Genomic DNA, 16,180 nt, shown 5'->3' with positions numbered 1-16,180 from the left:
ACTACTCCATCCTCATCTTCCTCGATCTCTCTGCCGCTTTTGACACTGTCAATCACGATCTACTTCTCGCCACCCTGGCCTCATTTGGGTTCCAGGGCTCTGTCCTCTCCTGGTTCTCCTCCTATCTCTCCCACTGCACATTCAGGGTGCACTCTCATGGATCTTCCTCCACTCCCATCCCGCTATCTGTTGGTGTTCCCCAGGGATCTGTCCTCAGACCCCTTCTCTTCTCTATCTACACCTCTTCCCTAGGCTCACTGATCTCATCTCATGGCTTCCAGTATCATCTCTATGCTGATGACACCCAGCTCTATCTCTCCACACCAGACATCACCTCAGAGACCCAAGCCAAGGTATCGGCCTGCCTATCCGACATTGCTGCCTGGATGTCCAACCGCCACCTGAAGCTGAACATGTCCAAGACCGAGCTCCTCGTCTTTCCACCTAAGCCCACTTCTCCTCTTCCCCCACTCTCTATCTCAGTTGATGGCACCCTCATCCTCCCCGTCTCATCTGCCCGCAACCTCGGGGTCATCTTCGACTCCTCCCTCTCCTTCTCTGCGCATATCCAGCAGACTGCCAAAACCTGTCGCTTCTTCCTTTTCAACATCAACAAAATTCGCCCTTTCCTCACTGAGCACACCACCCAAACTCTCGTCCATGCTCTCATTACCTCTCGCCTCGACTACTGCAACTTGCTCCTCACTGGCCTCCCACTCAGCCATCTATCCCCCCTTCAATCCATTCAGAACTCTGCCGCACGTCTTATATTCCGCCAGAACCGATATACTCATATCACCCCTCTCCTCAAGTCACTTCACTGGCTTCCGATCAGATACCGCATCCAATTCAAGCAAATGTAATCACCTCACTCGTCGTTCCGATTTCCATATAATTTATAAATATGTTAACTAGCACCGGTCCCAATACAGATCCCTGCGGCACTCCACTGTTCACCCTCTTCCATTGAGAGAAATGACCGTATAACCCTACCCTCTGTTTTCTGTCCAATAAACAATTACTAATCCACACCAGAACCTTGCCGCCTACCCCATGACTCTTTAATTTTCACAGAAGTCTCTCATGAAGAACTTTATCAAAAGCTTTCTGAAAATCTAGATACTCTACATAAACTGGCTTACCTTAATCCACATGTTTATTCATGCCTTCAAAGAAATGAAGTAAATTGGTAAGGCAAGATTTCCTTCGGCTGAACCCATGCTGATTCTGTCCCATTAAACCATGTTTGTCTATGTGTTCTGTAATTTTATTCTTTATAATAGTTTTCACTATTTTGTCCGGCACCTACATCAGGCTTACTGGTCTGTAACTTCCCGGATCACCTGTAGAACTCTCCAAGCTTCAGGTACTACGGAAGATTTTAACAACAGGTTACATATTACTAACAGCAGATCAGCAGTTTCATGCTTGAGTTCTTTGAGTACCTTTGGATGTATGCAATCTTGTCCAGGTGATTTACTACTCTTTAATTTGTCAATTTGGCTCAGTACATCTTCCAGGTTCACTGAGATTTTTCAGTTCCTGCAGATCATCACCCTTGAAAACCATTTCTGGTGTAGGCAGATCTCTTACATCTTCTTCCATAAAGACAGAAGCAAAGAATTCATTCAGTTTCTCCTCTATGGCTTTGTCCTCCCTCAGCACCCCTTTTGCTCCTTCAGATTCCCTCGCAGGCTTTCTGCTTCTGATGTTCCTGAAAAAGTTGTTACTGTGAGTTTTAGCATCTCTGACAAGTTTCTCTTTATATTTTCATTTAGTCTTCTTTATTAATGCTTTGCATCTGACTTGCCAGTGTTTATGTTGCTTCTTATTTTCATTTGGATCCCTTTTCCATTCTTTGAAGGACAATCTTTTGGCTTTAATAGCCTCTTTTACTTCATCTTTTAACCATGCTGGCTGTCATTTTCTCTTCTTTCCACCTTTGCAAATACATGGAATGCATCTGGACTGGGCTTCCAAGATAGGATTTTTGAACAATGTCCATGCCTAATTTACTGTCCTAACATTAGCAGCCAATCCTTGTAGTTTCTTTTTAACCATTTTCCTCATTTTATTATAGTCACACTTTTGAAAATTAAATTCAGCTACAGTAGATTTCCTTTGTGGGTTCATCCCAGATAGTAGCTCAAACTTGATCATGTTATGATCACTGTTTCCCAGGGGACCCAACACCGCCATCTCTTGCACTATGCCCTGCATGCCACCAAGGACCAGATCCAAAATGACTCCCTCTCTCGTTAGTTCCTGGACCAGTTGCTCCATGAAGCAGTCATTTATTACATCTAGAAATGTTATCTCCCTGGCACTCCCTGAACTATACTATCTGTTCAAGTTTAAACAAGGGGGGAAAGAGTATAGAGACTAGTTGATAAAGTTTGCTTTTCTATACTTTTTATTCTGCCTATCAATAACCTACAATTCCTCCTTTAAACCCCAATCTTTTAAGTTGCCAAAGCACAGAGCAAAATAATGTTCACTTACCAGAGAAATGTCCTCTTCTCTCAGAACTTCTCAGAAAGAAAGTTAAGTGGGAGCTTTCCTCTTTATGTAGTTTTGAACCTAAGCGGACTGCTTCAAACAGACCCTTTCAAGCTAACTCAGGAATCAGATTGCATTTGTGCACATTAAGGGCCCTGTTTACAAAGCCACGCTAGAGGCATGTTAGTGTTTTTAGCACACGCTAAGCATTAGCACATGCTAACTGTGTAAATACCCATAATATTCCTATTGGCATCTACACGGTTAGCGCGCGCTAAAAATGTTACCAGTCTATAATTTCCCGGGTCACCCCTGGAGCCCTTTTTAAAAATCAGCGTAATATTGGCCAACCTCTAATCTTCAAGCACTATGGACGATTTTAATGACAGGGTACAGATCACTAACAGCAGATCAGCAATTTCATGCTTGAGTTCTTTGAGTACCCTTGGATGTGTGCCATCCAGTCCAGGTGACTTACTAGTCTTTAATTTGTCAATCTGGCTCAGTACGTTTTCCAGGTCCACCAAGATTTGTTTTACATGAATACGTGCACTCACTTTACAGAATTTTCTCCATACCCTCAGATTCTATATATCACACCGAGATTTCCACATGGAAATTGAAGCGTATTCCATAACAAGCTAATCAGCACAGATAATTGGAATCTAACAAGTAATTATCAGCTCTAATTGGCATTAATTAGAATTTATGCACACTACTTGCTAAGCCTATTGATTCTGTAACGTGGTGCATGCAAATTATAATGCGTGCTGCCAAAAAGGGGACATGGCCATGGGCATGGAATGGATGGAACGTGGGCATTCTGAAAATTTATCTGCAGGGTTATAGAATAAACCTGCTCCCCGCCTACATTAGGCACCGGTATTTATACCAAGTTTTACTTGGAGTAAATGGCTGCGTGTAGAGTTAGGTGTTGTCATGGCTGCTAGGCGTATTTTATAAACCTGCAAGGCATATTCTATATAAGCAGCAGCTAAATGTAGGCGCTGTCTATAGAGTATGCCTAGGCAGAAACGTTTTGACAATTATACTATCACAGGGAGAAAAAAGCCTATAACTAGAGTACAGGTATTACCAAAGTACAAATCATGAAAGTACTCCTTACAAAAATGTAGTTACATAGTAACATAATAGATGACGGCAGAAAAAGACCTGCTCGGTCCACCCATTCTGCCCAACAAGATAAACTCACATGTGCCATTTTTTGTGTATACCTTACCTTGATTTGTACCCGTCTTTTTCAGGGCACAGACCGTATAAGTCTGCCCAGCACTATCCCTGCCTCCCAACCACCAGCCCCGCCTCCCACCACCGGCTCTGGCACAGACCGTATAAGTCTGCCCAGCACTATCCCCACCTCCCAACTACCAGCCCTGCCTCCCACATATAAGCTTCTGGGGATCCCTTCCTTCTGAGTAGGATTCCTTTATGTTTATCCCACGCATGTTTGAATTCCATTACCGTTTTCCTCTCCACCACCTCCCGCAGGAGGGCATTCCAAAAATCCACCACTCTCTCCGTGAAATAATACTTCCTGACATTTTTCTTGAGTCTGCCCCCCTTCAATCTCATTTCATGTCCTCTAGTTCTACCACCTTCCCCTCTCCAGAAAAGGTTCATTTGCAGATTAATATCTTTCAAATATTTGAACGTCTGTATCATATCACCCCTGTTTCTCCTTTCCTCCAGGGTATACATGTTCAGGTCAACAAGTCTCTCCTCATACGTCTTGTAACGCAAATCCCATACCATTCTCGTAGCTTTTCTTTGCACCGCTTCCATTTTCTTTTAAACCTTTATTTTTTATAGATACATGTGCCCATTTACTCTTACCACCCCAAAACGTTACCTCAGAACTCCTTTCATACTAGCCCAACAGTTGCTCACAATCACTCACTATTTCAATATACACTCATTCAATCACACCCTTTGCAATAATCCAGCTATACTACATATTGTCAATATATCCAGAGTCCAGAATCCAATCAGATATAATCACTTGGATCAATTTAGAGCCAACCAGGACTCTATCCACTGTGTCTCAAAAACACACTGTTGTCCATGCCCTCTATATAGCGATATCCATGATACTTCAATTGTAGCAAACGGTGAAATGAAATATTGAGTAAAAGTACTTTACATTCCTTTCACCAATTGAATGGCTACTCATTAATCAAACCGCAACTTCAGGTGAGGTGAAGACTACTGGAGGAACCGTTAAAGTTCATTCAACACCATTTTCTTAGCTCATCATGGTCCTCAATGCGAAACCACATTTCGACATATCCTTTATCAGGAGAACCAAATCACGTAATCTGTGAATAAACATACACCCATCTTGGGCACTTCAATATTTTTTATAAATTTACTTTTTTACAATATTAATCACTTTTACATTTATCATTAGCTGCATACCATCAAGACTGCTTTCCAAGACTGGGTTACCGTATGTTAGAACGTTATAACGTGCTCTACTGAGCACGAATTAAATAGCTATAAATGCTCCGGCCCTTAATTGACATCATAAGGCATTACAGCCACTCAACTTTATGGTTTAAACCCCAAGGGGCAACGGTATTCCATTGAAAAATATACCGTTGTTCTAAATTAAATAATTGGGTGGTGACATCTCCTCCCCGTGACGGAGAAATGTTTTGACACCAATTTTTCAGGTGCCATAAACAGAATCTAGTCCAAAATGGATAAAATATTGCCAAGATACCTACATCTACTGGCAATGGATACTTTCTATGTACATTCACTGACAATGCCTATGTGGGGATAGCAGAACCGAATATATTTCCAAATGACTGCCCAGTGCTAAAAAAATAAAAAGAACCCATCAGTGGGTTTTTTGTTGTTTCTGTAATTTTATACTTACCATTTGCAAATTGCAAGCACTAAAATTTTTTGAAAAAAATGAAATACATTTTTTAAATGACATAAGACAAATGTACTACGCAAGGAATATTAATACTATTGAAGAAAACAAAATTGAAGAAAACAACATTTTTGCAAGAACACCATTAGTTGATGGTCACAATAGTTCATTCCTCTCTCTGGGGCCCTTCTACAGAGCGGCAGTAAGCCCAACGCGGATTTACCGCTCACTATTCCAGGACTACCACTAGCCCAGTGGCCACCGGCAGTAGTTCCTGGTCGAATGCATGCCATTTCTGGGGGAAACCTCCCAGAAATGCTTAACATGGCGGTAATTGGGCATCTTTGCGTGCTGTCCGGTTACTGTCAGATTACCGCTAGAGCACTTACCGCCACCTCAATGGGTGGCGGTAAGGGCTCCCCGCCACATAGCCACACAGTAAGAGTTTTCTTATCGCTTGGCCATTTTCTTTGGGGGGCTTTTTACCCGCTCTGGTAAAAAGAGCCCTGTTGCATGGGGAAAACAGCCCCTGCTGCAACTGTAGGGCCCTTTTTCCACAGCTTGGTAAAAGGACCCTTCTGTGTGATGGCTGCCATCTGTTGCAGACCTGCTGGTGGTCATCTCTGTGAAGATTTACTCCATTTATTTGGATAGAGGCAATCTACCCATGTAAAATCCTGCTTTGTATAAATAGATGGTAACTAAGGATTTGTGTGCCTGATTGTTTTTCTACTTGCACATGGTGTATTGAATATCAGATATTTGACTCATTCTTTAGCAAACACACTGGAATAACAAATCAATGTATGAGTATTAAATCCAACTAATGAATATATCTTACTGTAAATAATGGCATGTCTGATTTTTGACACCTTACATTCTATAGGATATGAACATATTTTAACAACCTTAGGGGGCAGTGCGGGCGCCCTGGTAGTTCTGAAGTTAGTATGCGCTGTTTCCCGTGGTAGAAAATACCATGGGGTACCATTGGAGCATTCCTGGTGGTAATTGGCTGTACGGCCACATTGCCGCCTGCTGCCTGATTACCGAACAAGTAGCACATGAGCCCCTTTCCGCCAAGTAGATAGGTGGCAGTAAGGACTCAGGCAGTAAATAGCCATGTGCTACTTTTAATATTAGTATACGGCCATTTACTGCCCCATTTTAAAAATGCCTTTTTACCTGCTGCAGTAAAAAAAATGGCCCAGCACGTGCCAATTTTATGTGTCCAAACTAGCACAGGACACTTTTTACTGCAGCTTAATAAAAGCGCTCCTAGGTGTACTAACTGAGATGTGACATTGCTTTGCTCATGTTAACTCTGTCTCCTGCACTATGTAGCCATATTGTTTTCAATTCTGGGAGTGAAAAATAATGGGAAACCAATGTAATTTCTGAAATAACGGAGTAATGTGATCTCCATGCCCCTTCCTCTTATTCTCCAGTCTTTCACTAACCCTATCCTCTCCCACCTTTCCATCCAGCATCTACCCTGTTTCCAAATCCTTCGGTCCAGCTGCACATATTATAGCAGGACATGTTTATCCACTCCTACCCTAGCCAATAACATTCAAGCACCTTTCTGACCTCATTTGCAACTCTTTTTAACTAGTTTCCTATTTTCTTACTCCTGTTACTCTAGTTTATCTGTCTGTATGTTCCATCTTTGCTTACACCCTATGCTGTCTATTAAAATGTTTTATTGTGTATTGTGTTGACATTGTAATGTAATTGTTGTTTGAATAATTTTTATTGCTGTAATTGTCTATTACTTACGTTTGACTTATTCTTGCTGTACACCACCTTGAGTGAATTCCTTAAAAATGGTGGTAAATAAATACATTTTATGGGGAAGTAGGGCGGAGACTGTGAGTTTTATAGTTTTTTTTTCTGTTTTGCTCACACCTTTTTGAGTAGTAGCTCAAGGTAAGTTTTATTCAGGTACACTGGATATTTCTTTGTCCCAGGAGGGCTCACAATCTTGGTTTGTACCTGAGGCAATGGGGGGTTAAGTGACTTGCCCAAGATCACAAGGAGTAGCAGTGGGATTTGAACTGGCCATCTCTGGGATTGCAAAACCAGTGCTCTAACCACTAGGCCACTCCTCCAAAGTGCTGGTGTTTCTCCTTCTTTCAGTTTTCCTTGAGTGAACAATCCAAGGAGGTTGAGACAAAGTGATAAATGCCAAAGGCAAGTAAAACAGACACAGAGATTAGACACTGCAGTGAGAGGCTCCTCCTACAGTCAGTAATGGTATAAATATGCTGTTTGGTAATAGTACACTTTGAACGAAAAGAGACATAGCAGTGAAAAACAAGGGACAACATTCCTGGGAAATGAATTTTGTGATTTATTAAGTGCTGGGAGATCCTTGCATTATTATTATAAACTAAAGGAAAAATATTTTTAAGTAAACTATATGTAACACAAAACCTGAGTTCAATTTTCTTGAAGCAGTCAGGGTTTCTAAGATGAAAGAAACATTTTTTTTTCCTGAAAGGCTTGGTTTCCAGGGAAGAATTAAGTCGCTTGGTGTGAGCAGTGGCTACTTTGCTAAATACAAGGCTGATGCAGCAGTGTTTATTATTTAGTCTATGGGGAATCTAATCTGGTGTTCTTTTCATTTTCATCAGAGTTTGGACAAAGGTTTCAGAATGAGTGGACGTGCATTTATATGCAGTCATTTCCATTACTGCAGCAACATTGTGAGTATTCCTTTAATATAATTCATCACAAATTGTGCTAATCATCACTTAGGTACTATGTCCACTCAGCTCCTTTGTCGTGTTTTCCTTAACTGATTTTGTTTTCAGTGAGATAGCATTGTATTCCCTTTTAACTTTCTAAAATAGAAATTACAAGTATTTGAAATAATTATAACAGCTTTTGATCTACAGAATTTATTATTCTTATTATTCTTTATTATGTCCCCGAGCAATTAATATTTTTTCTGGATTCCAAAAACAGTTACTTCCATACCAACTTGTGATATAGATGAGAATGAGATTAAGGTTAGTAGTCTATGGCTGGTGGTACTTAATACCTTCATATATTCACTTTGTTTTCCCTTTATTTTCTGTCTTCCTCCCCTTATTTGTTGTGGTCTAATGGAGATTACTAATATAATATTTTTGATTGGTTCATATTATTAATTTGTCCTTCTTTTGTGCTCATTTTTCTGTAGCAAGTGTTTTCACTTGTGAAAAATGTAAGTGTGCAATCAATAAACAAAGTAAAGAGTTAATTTTTTTCCTTGAGATTTTATTAATTTTGCAAAAAATACACATACAAGTCAAAACTGATAATAATACAGAATTAATGTGCCTAGGAGTGATTATGCAGTGCAACACAGGCAACCAAGAAAGAAAGAAGATGAGAAAGAGCAGAAGTGCTTCTTCATAAAAAAAGACGTTCCCGAAGAGTCCAGATAGTCAGCAGGGACCAAATTGCATTCTTCTTGATTACTGAATCCAAGAGTTCAGCTGATGCAAGTTCGTATTTGTGGTATAGTAGAATAGACTGCCACCAAAAGTGATCATTAAGTAGTGAGGAATTTTTCCAATTTGTTAGAATCATTTGTTGATCAATAGTGATGAGTATGTCAAACAACAAAAAATGATCTATTGGTATGGTTGGGGGGGGTTGTGACCAAAGATAGAAACTGTGAACTGTGGTTTAGATGCCATGATATTATATCACTATAGCAATTCAAAGGTTCCACAGTCATCTGAGGTCTTTTTCCCCCACCATTCCTTTATGGTGTTACATTACAGAGAGGTTCCCCCTCACTCTATATTTTGAATTGAGTTTTGACATTTATTGAGCGAGTTTCCTTTTGTATTTTGTTACCTCCTATTTGTTTTAAAATAAAGGGATATAAATATGTTATCCTCGTTATATTGTATGGAGCTCAATTCCTAAATAATATTTTTTTGGGGGGGGGGACCAATCCATATTGCTGAATCATATCAGGAGTAGCATCAACATTAAGCAGTAATACTTCAGTTTTGGATTGATTGATTGATTGATTGCATAGCCTGAAAATCAAGAAAATTTGTGTATCAGAGAAAATAAAGATGGTAACGAAGAAGGGTTAGTGATATATAAAAGTATATCATCTGCAAATGCAGTCACCTTAAATTGAAGATTGTGATGTAGTAACCCCGTTATATTAATCGTTGAATCGATTGCTATAAGATGTGGTTCCAGAGCAAGGTTAAATAAATATGGAGATAGCGGGCAACCTTGATCTGTAAAGTTTATTATTATTACAAATGTTTTCTTCTGACAGGAATTTTTCTTAATACAACCTAATCACTGGATTATTGTTCTCAATGTTTGAAAAATAGGTTTGGTTTAAGTGTTCTGTGGGTTTGCTCTAATACATTTTAAACTGAGCTTGTAGTGCCAGATATCTAAAAATTGTTTCCCCTTTTTGTGTTTAAGGAAATACTGCTTAGTGAAGGTGGTTATTATACCCTGATTGTAACGTATTTTCCCCCATTTACAAAGCCGCGCAGAGGATGTGGTAACGGCGGTTTGCGTATCTGGGTTTAAAAAAGATTTGGACAAGCTCCGTGAGAAAAGGTCCACAGTCTGTTACTGAGCTAGACAAGGGGAAAGCCACTGCTTACCCTGGGATTGGTAGAATGGAATGTTCCTACTATTTGGGTTTCTGTCAGGTACTTGTGACCTGGATTGAGCACTGTTGGAAGCAGGATACTGGGCTGGATGGACCATTGGTCTGACCCAGTACAGCTATTCTTATGTTCCAGCACCAGAGAGAGCTCAGCAGACAGCAGCAGCCTCTCTCTTTCCGCAGTGTTACTATGTTACTGTCACAAACCAGGCTGGTATAGTTGATTCTTTAAAAGAAACAACAATCAGAAGGTTACACAAGTCATTCTTCTAGAAGTATTTTAAACCCTTAACTACCTTTTTTCTTTATGCAGAGTATTGAACACATTCATAAAAGAAAATAATAAACAAAAACTTTCCACATGAATAATTAAGATTTGCCTGTATTGCACAGGAAATTCATTAAATAATTACTTCAGTGGGCTTTATTACCTGAAACTTAGTTCTACTAGAAGTTAAGTTGTCTGATGCAAAGTTAAGCCATGGAATATAATGGCTCCAGCATTTGTTTTGACACTAGAGTTTCTATACAATTTGTTATCAATAGAAATCAAACAAAATAAAACATGGTAAAGAAAATATGATACCTTTTTTATTGGGCATAACTTAATACATTTCTTGATTAGCTTTCGAAGGTTGCCCTTCTTACAATTTGTAAAATAGCAAATTTAAAATTTTAAAAATAATCTTGAAGTAAGTCTGATAGACCCTAAAAAAGTTTCAACTGGTTTGATGACCAACCTATAAAGTCTTATTGTAAATATAAATCATATTGTTTTTTTGCAAAAATATTGTGATCCAGATCTGTGATCTAAAACTCTGCCCACTAGTCAGATACTAGCAATCAGGCGGTTTTGTTGGATTGTAATTATGGATTAAAAATTATTGAAGAATATTTTTGAGGCAGTAATACACATCATACTATATGACCCAGCTGCTCTTTTCTTTCACTGTTTCACACATGCAGTTTGTCTCCCCCTCTCTTCTCAACTGCTTTACCCCCATACCTTCACCATGTGAATCATTCTCTTAGCTGTTTCCAGGTCCCCCTGGTGATTCTGGCCGATTTCAGCGATGATAAAACATGGATGATCCCCACCAATCTTCCGCCCTGGGCAAAGCTCAAACTCCAGAGGCATGACTGCAAATGTAGGGTTTAATTTATAATTTGGAAACTCAAACCCTAGTGTCTAAAACACTTTCTAAATTTACAATAAGCAAAATTGTGGAATTTGAGTTTTTTTAACTGAAAGCAAAATATGGGGCAAAAATTCCCCAAAGGAGTGCCTCAGATGCTGACCCCGGAGAGCAAGGAAGGTAGTAGGTACTTTGTGTCCTATTTGTATCTTTGCAATTATTCTGTGGTCCCTCCCATCTGTCTGTCTAGTTATGTCAAAGGTTCTCCCTTCCCCTTTTTTATCTTCAGTCAAATATTTCTGAATACTTCCTTGTTTGTTTCATATCCTCTCTCTGCCTTAAAATTATATTCACCATCGACACATCATCAAGGCTTATTCTTTGCACTTTTTCATATAGTATTCAGCTTTATCCTTCAAAAGTCTCCTAGAAAATATGATTGTGAAATAATCTGAATACAATGCAGCCAGTGTATATAGAAAATTATTGATACAATTGCCAGGCCCACACATACACACACTTGAACCCCAAAGTTTGTCTGCAGAAGGGTGAAAGATCTCACTGGTCAGTAGATAAGACAAGAAAAAAGATTATAAGTGGACGGAAAAATTCATGACAACGATAAAAGGACACGTGATTAGGCATGATTTAATACCAGAATCTTGTGATGGCCTGTATAGAACAGACAGGGTACACTTATCAGATATCGGGCTAGACATTTTGAATTTGGACTTTCAAGACTACATTGAAGCAATAACTTTAAGTAATGGCCGCAGCCAGAAGTATGGGGGAGCCCAAGGCAAATGAGGTGTCGCTACCTTGGGCAGTGCCGTCAGGCTACGACGGTTATACAGTGACAGCAACAGGTACACAGCATCTTAGCAGCTAACAGTTATAAGTTATGTAGTAAATCATTTTCGGAGAAATAGTTGTTGGAAAAAGTTGAAACTTAAGCAAAGAAATATATGCCTGCATGTTAGCAGACTTATGACAGAAAGAATGTTGACACAGCTTGTCTCCTGGCTTTGACGGCCGTCGGGTTTGAAAAGATTGTAGGTGCATCCTTAAACAGGATACACCAAAAAGACAACAGGTGCTATGAAAGACAGCACAGAGAGGAGACACATGGTGCTTGAATGGCACAACCTGTGAGGCAATAAAAGGCAACGGTTGAGTCCCTTCTATGGCTATGCACTTTCCTTTTATGGTTTTATATCAATATGTTTATTAAAGTTTTTAAGAGACTTCTTTGGGTCCTTGGTTGTTGCCACTGTCTGTTTGTTGTTGTTTCAGTTGTGAAGATTGCTTTTCATAAGTACATAAGTACATAAGTAGTGCCATACTGGGAAAGACCAAAGGTCCATCTAGCCCAGAATCCTGTCACCGACAGTGGCCAATCCAGGTCAAGGGCACCTGGCACGCTCCCCAAACGTAAAAACATTCCAGACAAGTTATACCTAAAAATGCGGAATTTTTCCAAGTCCATTTAATAGCGGTCTATGGACTTGTCCTTTAGGAATCTATCTAACCCCTTTTTAAACTCCGTCAAGCTAACCGCCCGTACCACGTTCTCCGGCAACGAATTCCAGAGTCTAATTACACGTTGGGTGAAGAAAAATTTTCTCCGATTCGTTTTAAATTTACCACACTGTAGCTTCAACTCATGCCCTCTAGTCCTAGTATTTTTGGATAGCGTGAACAGTCGCTTCACATCCACCCGATCCATTCCACTCATTATTTTATACACTTCTATCATATCTCCCCTCAGCCGTCTCTTCTCCAAGCTGAAAAGCCCTAGCCTTCTCAGCCTCTCTTCGTAGGAAAGTCGTCCCATCCCCACTATCATTTTCGTCGCCCTTCGCTGTTGGTTTGTTTGCATTCTATACAGTCTTGGTCATGAATGAGTTTACTATAATGCTAGCCTTCTTGTAAATATAAATCATATTGTTTTTTTGCAAAACTATTATTATCCAGATCTGTGATCTAAAACTCTACCCATTAGTCAGATACTAGCAATCGGGCAGTTTTCTTGGATTGTAATTATGAATTAAAAATGAATGAGGAATATTTTTGAGACAGTAAAACATATAGGACTAAATAATCCAGCTACTGTTTCTCTCACACATGCACACATACAGTCTGTCTCCCCCTCTCTTCCTATCTGCTTTGCCCTCATACCTTGACCATGTGAATCATTCACTTAGCTATCTTCAGGTTCCCCTGGTAATTCAGGCTAATTTCAGCTATCATAAAGCATGGCTAATCCCCTGTGAGGCAATAAAAGGCAAAGGTTGATAGAAGCTGTGTACCCAGGCAGGAGAAAAATGTTAAGAATATGACAAGTAATGGAATATGTTATGTATTATGTTTAGAAATACAATGTTAGATGTTCCTGGCTACGGCCTAAATAAACTCCAATTTTGAAAAAAGCGGGCTCTAGTGTATTAATATGTAACGCAGGAAGTTCTGTCTGAGTGAGTGCTGAGTGCCCGGATAGGAGGTAGTATTCTATTGTGGATCAAAAACTGTTTAAAAGATAGAAAACAGAGAGTAGAGTTAAATGGTCAGTTTTCTCAATGGAGAAGGGTAGATAGTGGGGTTCACCAAGGGTCTGTGCTGGTACCACTGCTTTTTCACATATTTATAAATGATCTACAGATGGGAGTAACTAGTAATTAAATTTGCTGATGACAAAGTTATTCAAAGTTTTCAAATCGCAAGAGGATTGTGAAAAATTACAAGGGGACTTTATGAGACTGGGAATTCAAATGGCAGATGACTTTTAATGTGAGCAAAGTGATTGATGTGGGAAAGAGGACCCTGAACTATAGTTATGTGATGCAAGGTTCCACCTTAGGAGTCACCGACCAGGAGAGAAATCTAGATGTCATCATTGATGATACAGTGGGGGAAATAAGTATTTGATCCCTTGCTGATTTTGTAAGTTTGCCCACTGACAAAGACATGAGCAGCCCATAATTGAAGGGTAGGTTATTGGTAACAGTGAGAGATAGCACATCACAAATTAAATCCGGAAAATCACATTGTGGAAAGTATATGAACTTATTTGCATTCTGCAGAGGGAAATAAGTATTTAATCCCTCTGGCAAACAAGACCTAATACTTGGTGGCAAAACCCTTGTTGGCAAGCACAGCGGTCAGACGTCTTCTGTAGTTGATGATGAGGTTTGCACACATGTCAGGAGGAATTTTGGTCCACTCCTCTTTGCAGATCATCTCTAAATCATTAACAGTTCTGGGCTGTCGCTTGGCAACTCGCAGCTTCAGCTCCCTCCATAAGTTTTCAATGGGATTAAGGTCTGGTGACTGGCTAGGCCACTCCATGACCCTAATGTGCTTCTTCCTGAGCCACTCCTTTGTTGCCTTGGCTGTATGTTTTGGGTCATTGTCGTGCTGGAAGACCCAGCCACGACCCATTTTTAAGGCCCTGGCGGAGGGAAGGAGGTTGTCACTCAGAATTGTACGGTACATGGCCCCATCCATTCTCCCATTGATGCGGTGAAGTAGTCCTGTGCCCTTAGCAGAGAAACACCCCCAAAACATAACATTTCCACCTCCATGCTTGACAGTGGGGACGGTGTTCTTTGGGTCATAGGCAGCATTTCTCTTCCTCCAAACACGTCGAGTTGAGTTCATGCCAAAGAGCTCAATTTTTGTCTCATCTGACCACAGCACCTTCTCCCAATCACTCTCGGCATCATCCAGGTGTTCACTGGCAAACTTCAGACAGGCCGTCACATGTGCCTTCCGGAGCAGGGGGACCTTGCGGGCACTGCAGGATTGCAATCCGTTATGTCGTAATGTGTTACCAATGGTTTTCGTGGTGACAGTGGTCCCAGCTGCCTTGAGATCATTGACAAGTTCCCCCCTTGTAGTTGTAGGCTGATTTCTAACCTTCCTCATGATCAAGGATACCCCACGAGGTGAGATTTTGCGTGGAGCCCCAGATCTTTGTCGATTGACAGTCATTTTGTACTTCTTCCATTTTCTTACTATGGCACCAACAGTTGTCTCCTTCTCGCCCAGCGTCTTACTGATGGTTTTGTAGCCCATTCCAGCCTTGTGCAGGTGTATGATCTTGTCCCTGACATCCTTAGACAGCTCCTTGCTCTTGGCCATTTTGTAGAGGTTAGAGTCTGACTGATTCACTGAGTCTGTGGACATGTGTCTTTCACACAGGTGACCATTGCCGACAGCTGTCTGTCATGCAGGTAACGAGTTGATTTGGAGCATCTACCTGGTCTGTAGGGGCCAGATCTCTTACTGGTTGGTGGGGGATCAAATACTTATTTCCCTCTGCAGAATGCAAATAAATTCATATACTTTCCACAATGTGATTTTCCGGATTTAATTTGTGATGTGCTATCTCTCACTGTTACCAATAACCTACCCTTCAATTATGGGCTGCTCATGTCTTTGTCAGTGGGCAAACTTACAAAATCAGCAAGGGATCAAATACTTATTTCCCCCACTGTAGGTCGAAACCCTCTGCTCGGTGTGCGGTGGTGGCTAAGAAAGCAAGTAGAGGGGTCCTTTTACAAAGGCACACTAAAAAAAGGCCTGCGGTAGTGCAGGCGCGGGTTTTAGGCGCACAGAGAATTATTTTTCAGCACACCTGTAAAAAAAGGCCTTTTTTGCTAAAAATGGACATGCGGCAAAATCAAAATTGCCGTGCATCCATTTTGGGTCTGAGACCTTACCGCCAGCCATAGACCTAATGGTAAAGAATTTGAGCAGATGCCACTTGGCGGTTCGTCTGCTACGCATGCCAGAAAATAAAAAATATTTTTCAGATGCGCATATCGGATGCGCACCAAAACTGAAACTACTGCAAGAGCCACGCGGTAATCGGGCGATAACTCCAGTTTGGCACGCGTTGAGCATGCGTAAACGCTTATGTGGCTTAGTAAAAGGACTACAAAATGTTAGGTATTATTAGGAAAGGAATGGAAAACAAAAATGAGGACATTATAATGCAAT

General features: G+C 40.5%; 1 protein-coding gene across 1 annotated transcript in view; it reads right to left on the bottom strand.

The window, feature by feature from the left end:
- Positions 1–12,509, bottom strand: part of LOC115462047 (sialic acid synthase-like) — a 76,636-nt gene extending 64,127 nt beyond the window's left edge. Inside the window, exon 1 of the mRNA XM_030192095.1 lies at positions 11,050–12,509. Coding sequence (XP_030047955.1) covers positions 11,050–11,181 — 132 coding nt within the window. The 5' untranslated portion in view covers positions 11,182–12,509. The remainder of the gene's footprint in view (positions 1–11,049) is intronic.
- Positions 12,510–16,180: the final 3,671 nt, after the last annotated feature.

The sequence above is a fragment of the Microcaecilia unicolor genome, chromosome 2, assembly GCF_901765095.1.
Source record: "Microcaecilia unicolor chromosome 2, aMicUni1.1, whole genome shotgun sequence".
NCBI classification, from domain to species: domain Eukaryota; kingdom Metazoa; phylum Chordata; class Amphibia; order Gymnophiona; family Siphonopidae; genus Microcaecilia; species Microcaecilia unicolor.
The sequence above is the reverse complement of the archived record's forward strand: the minus strand, read 5'-3'. Positions and strand labels throughout refer to the sequence as shown.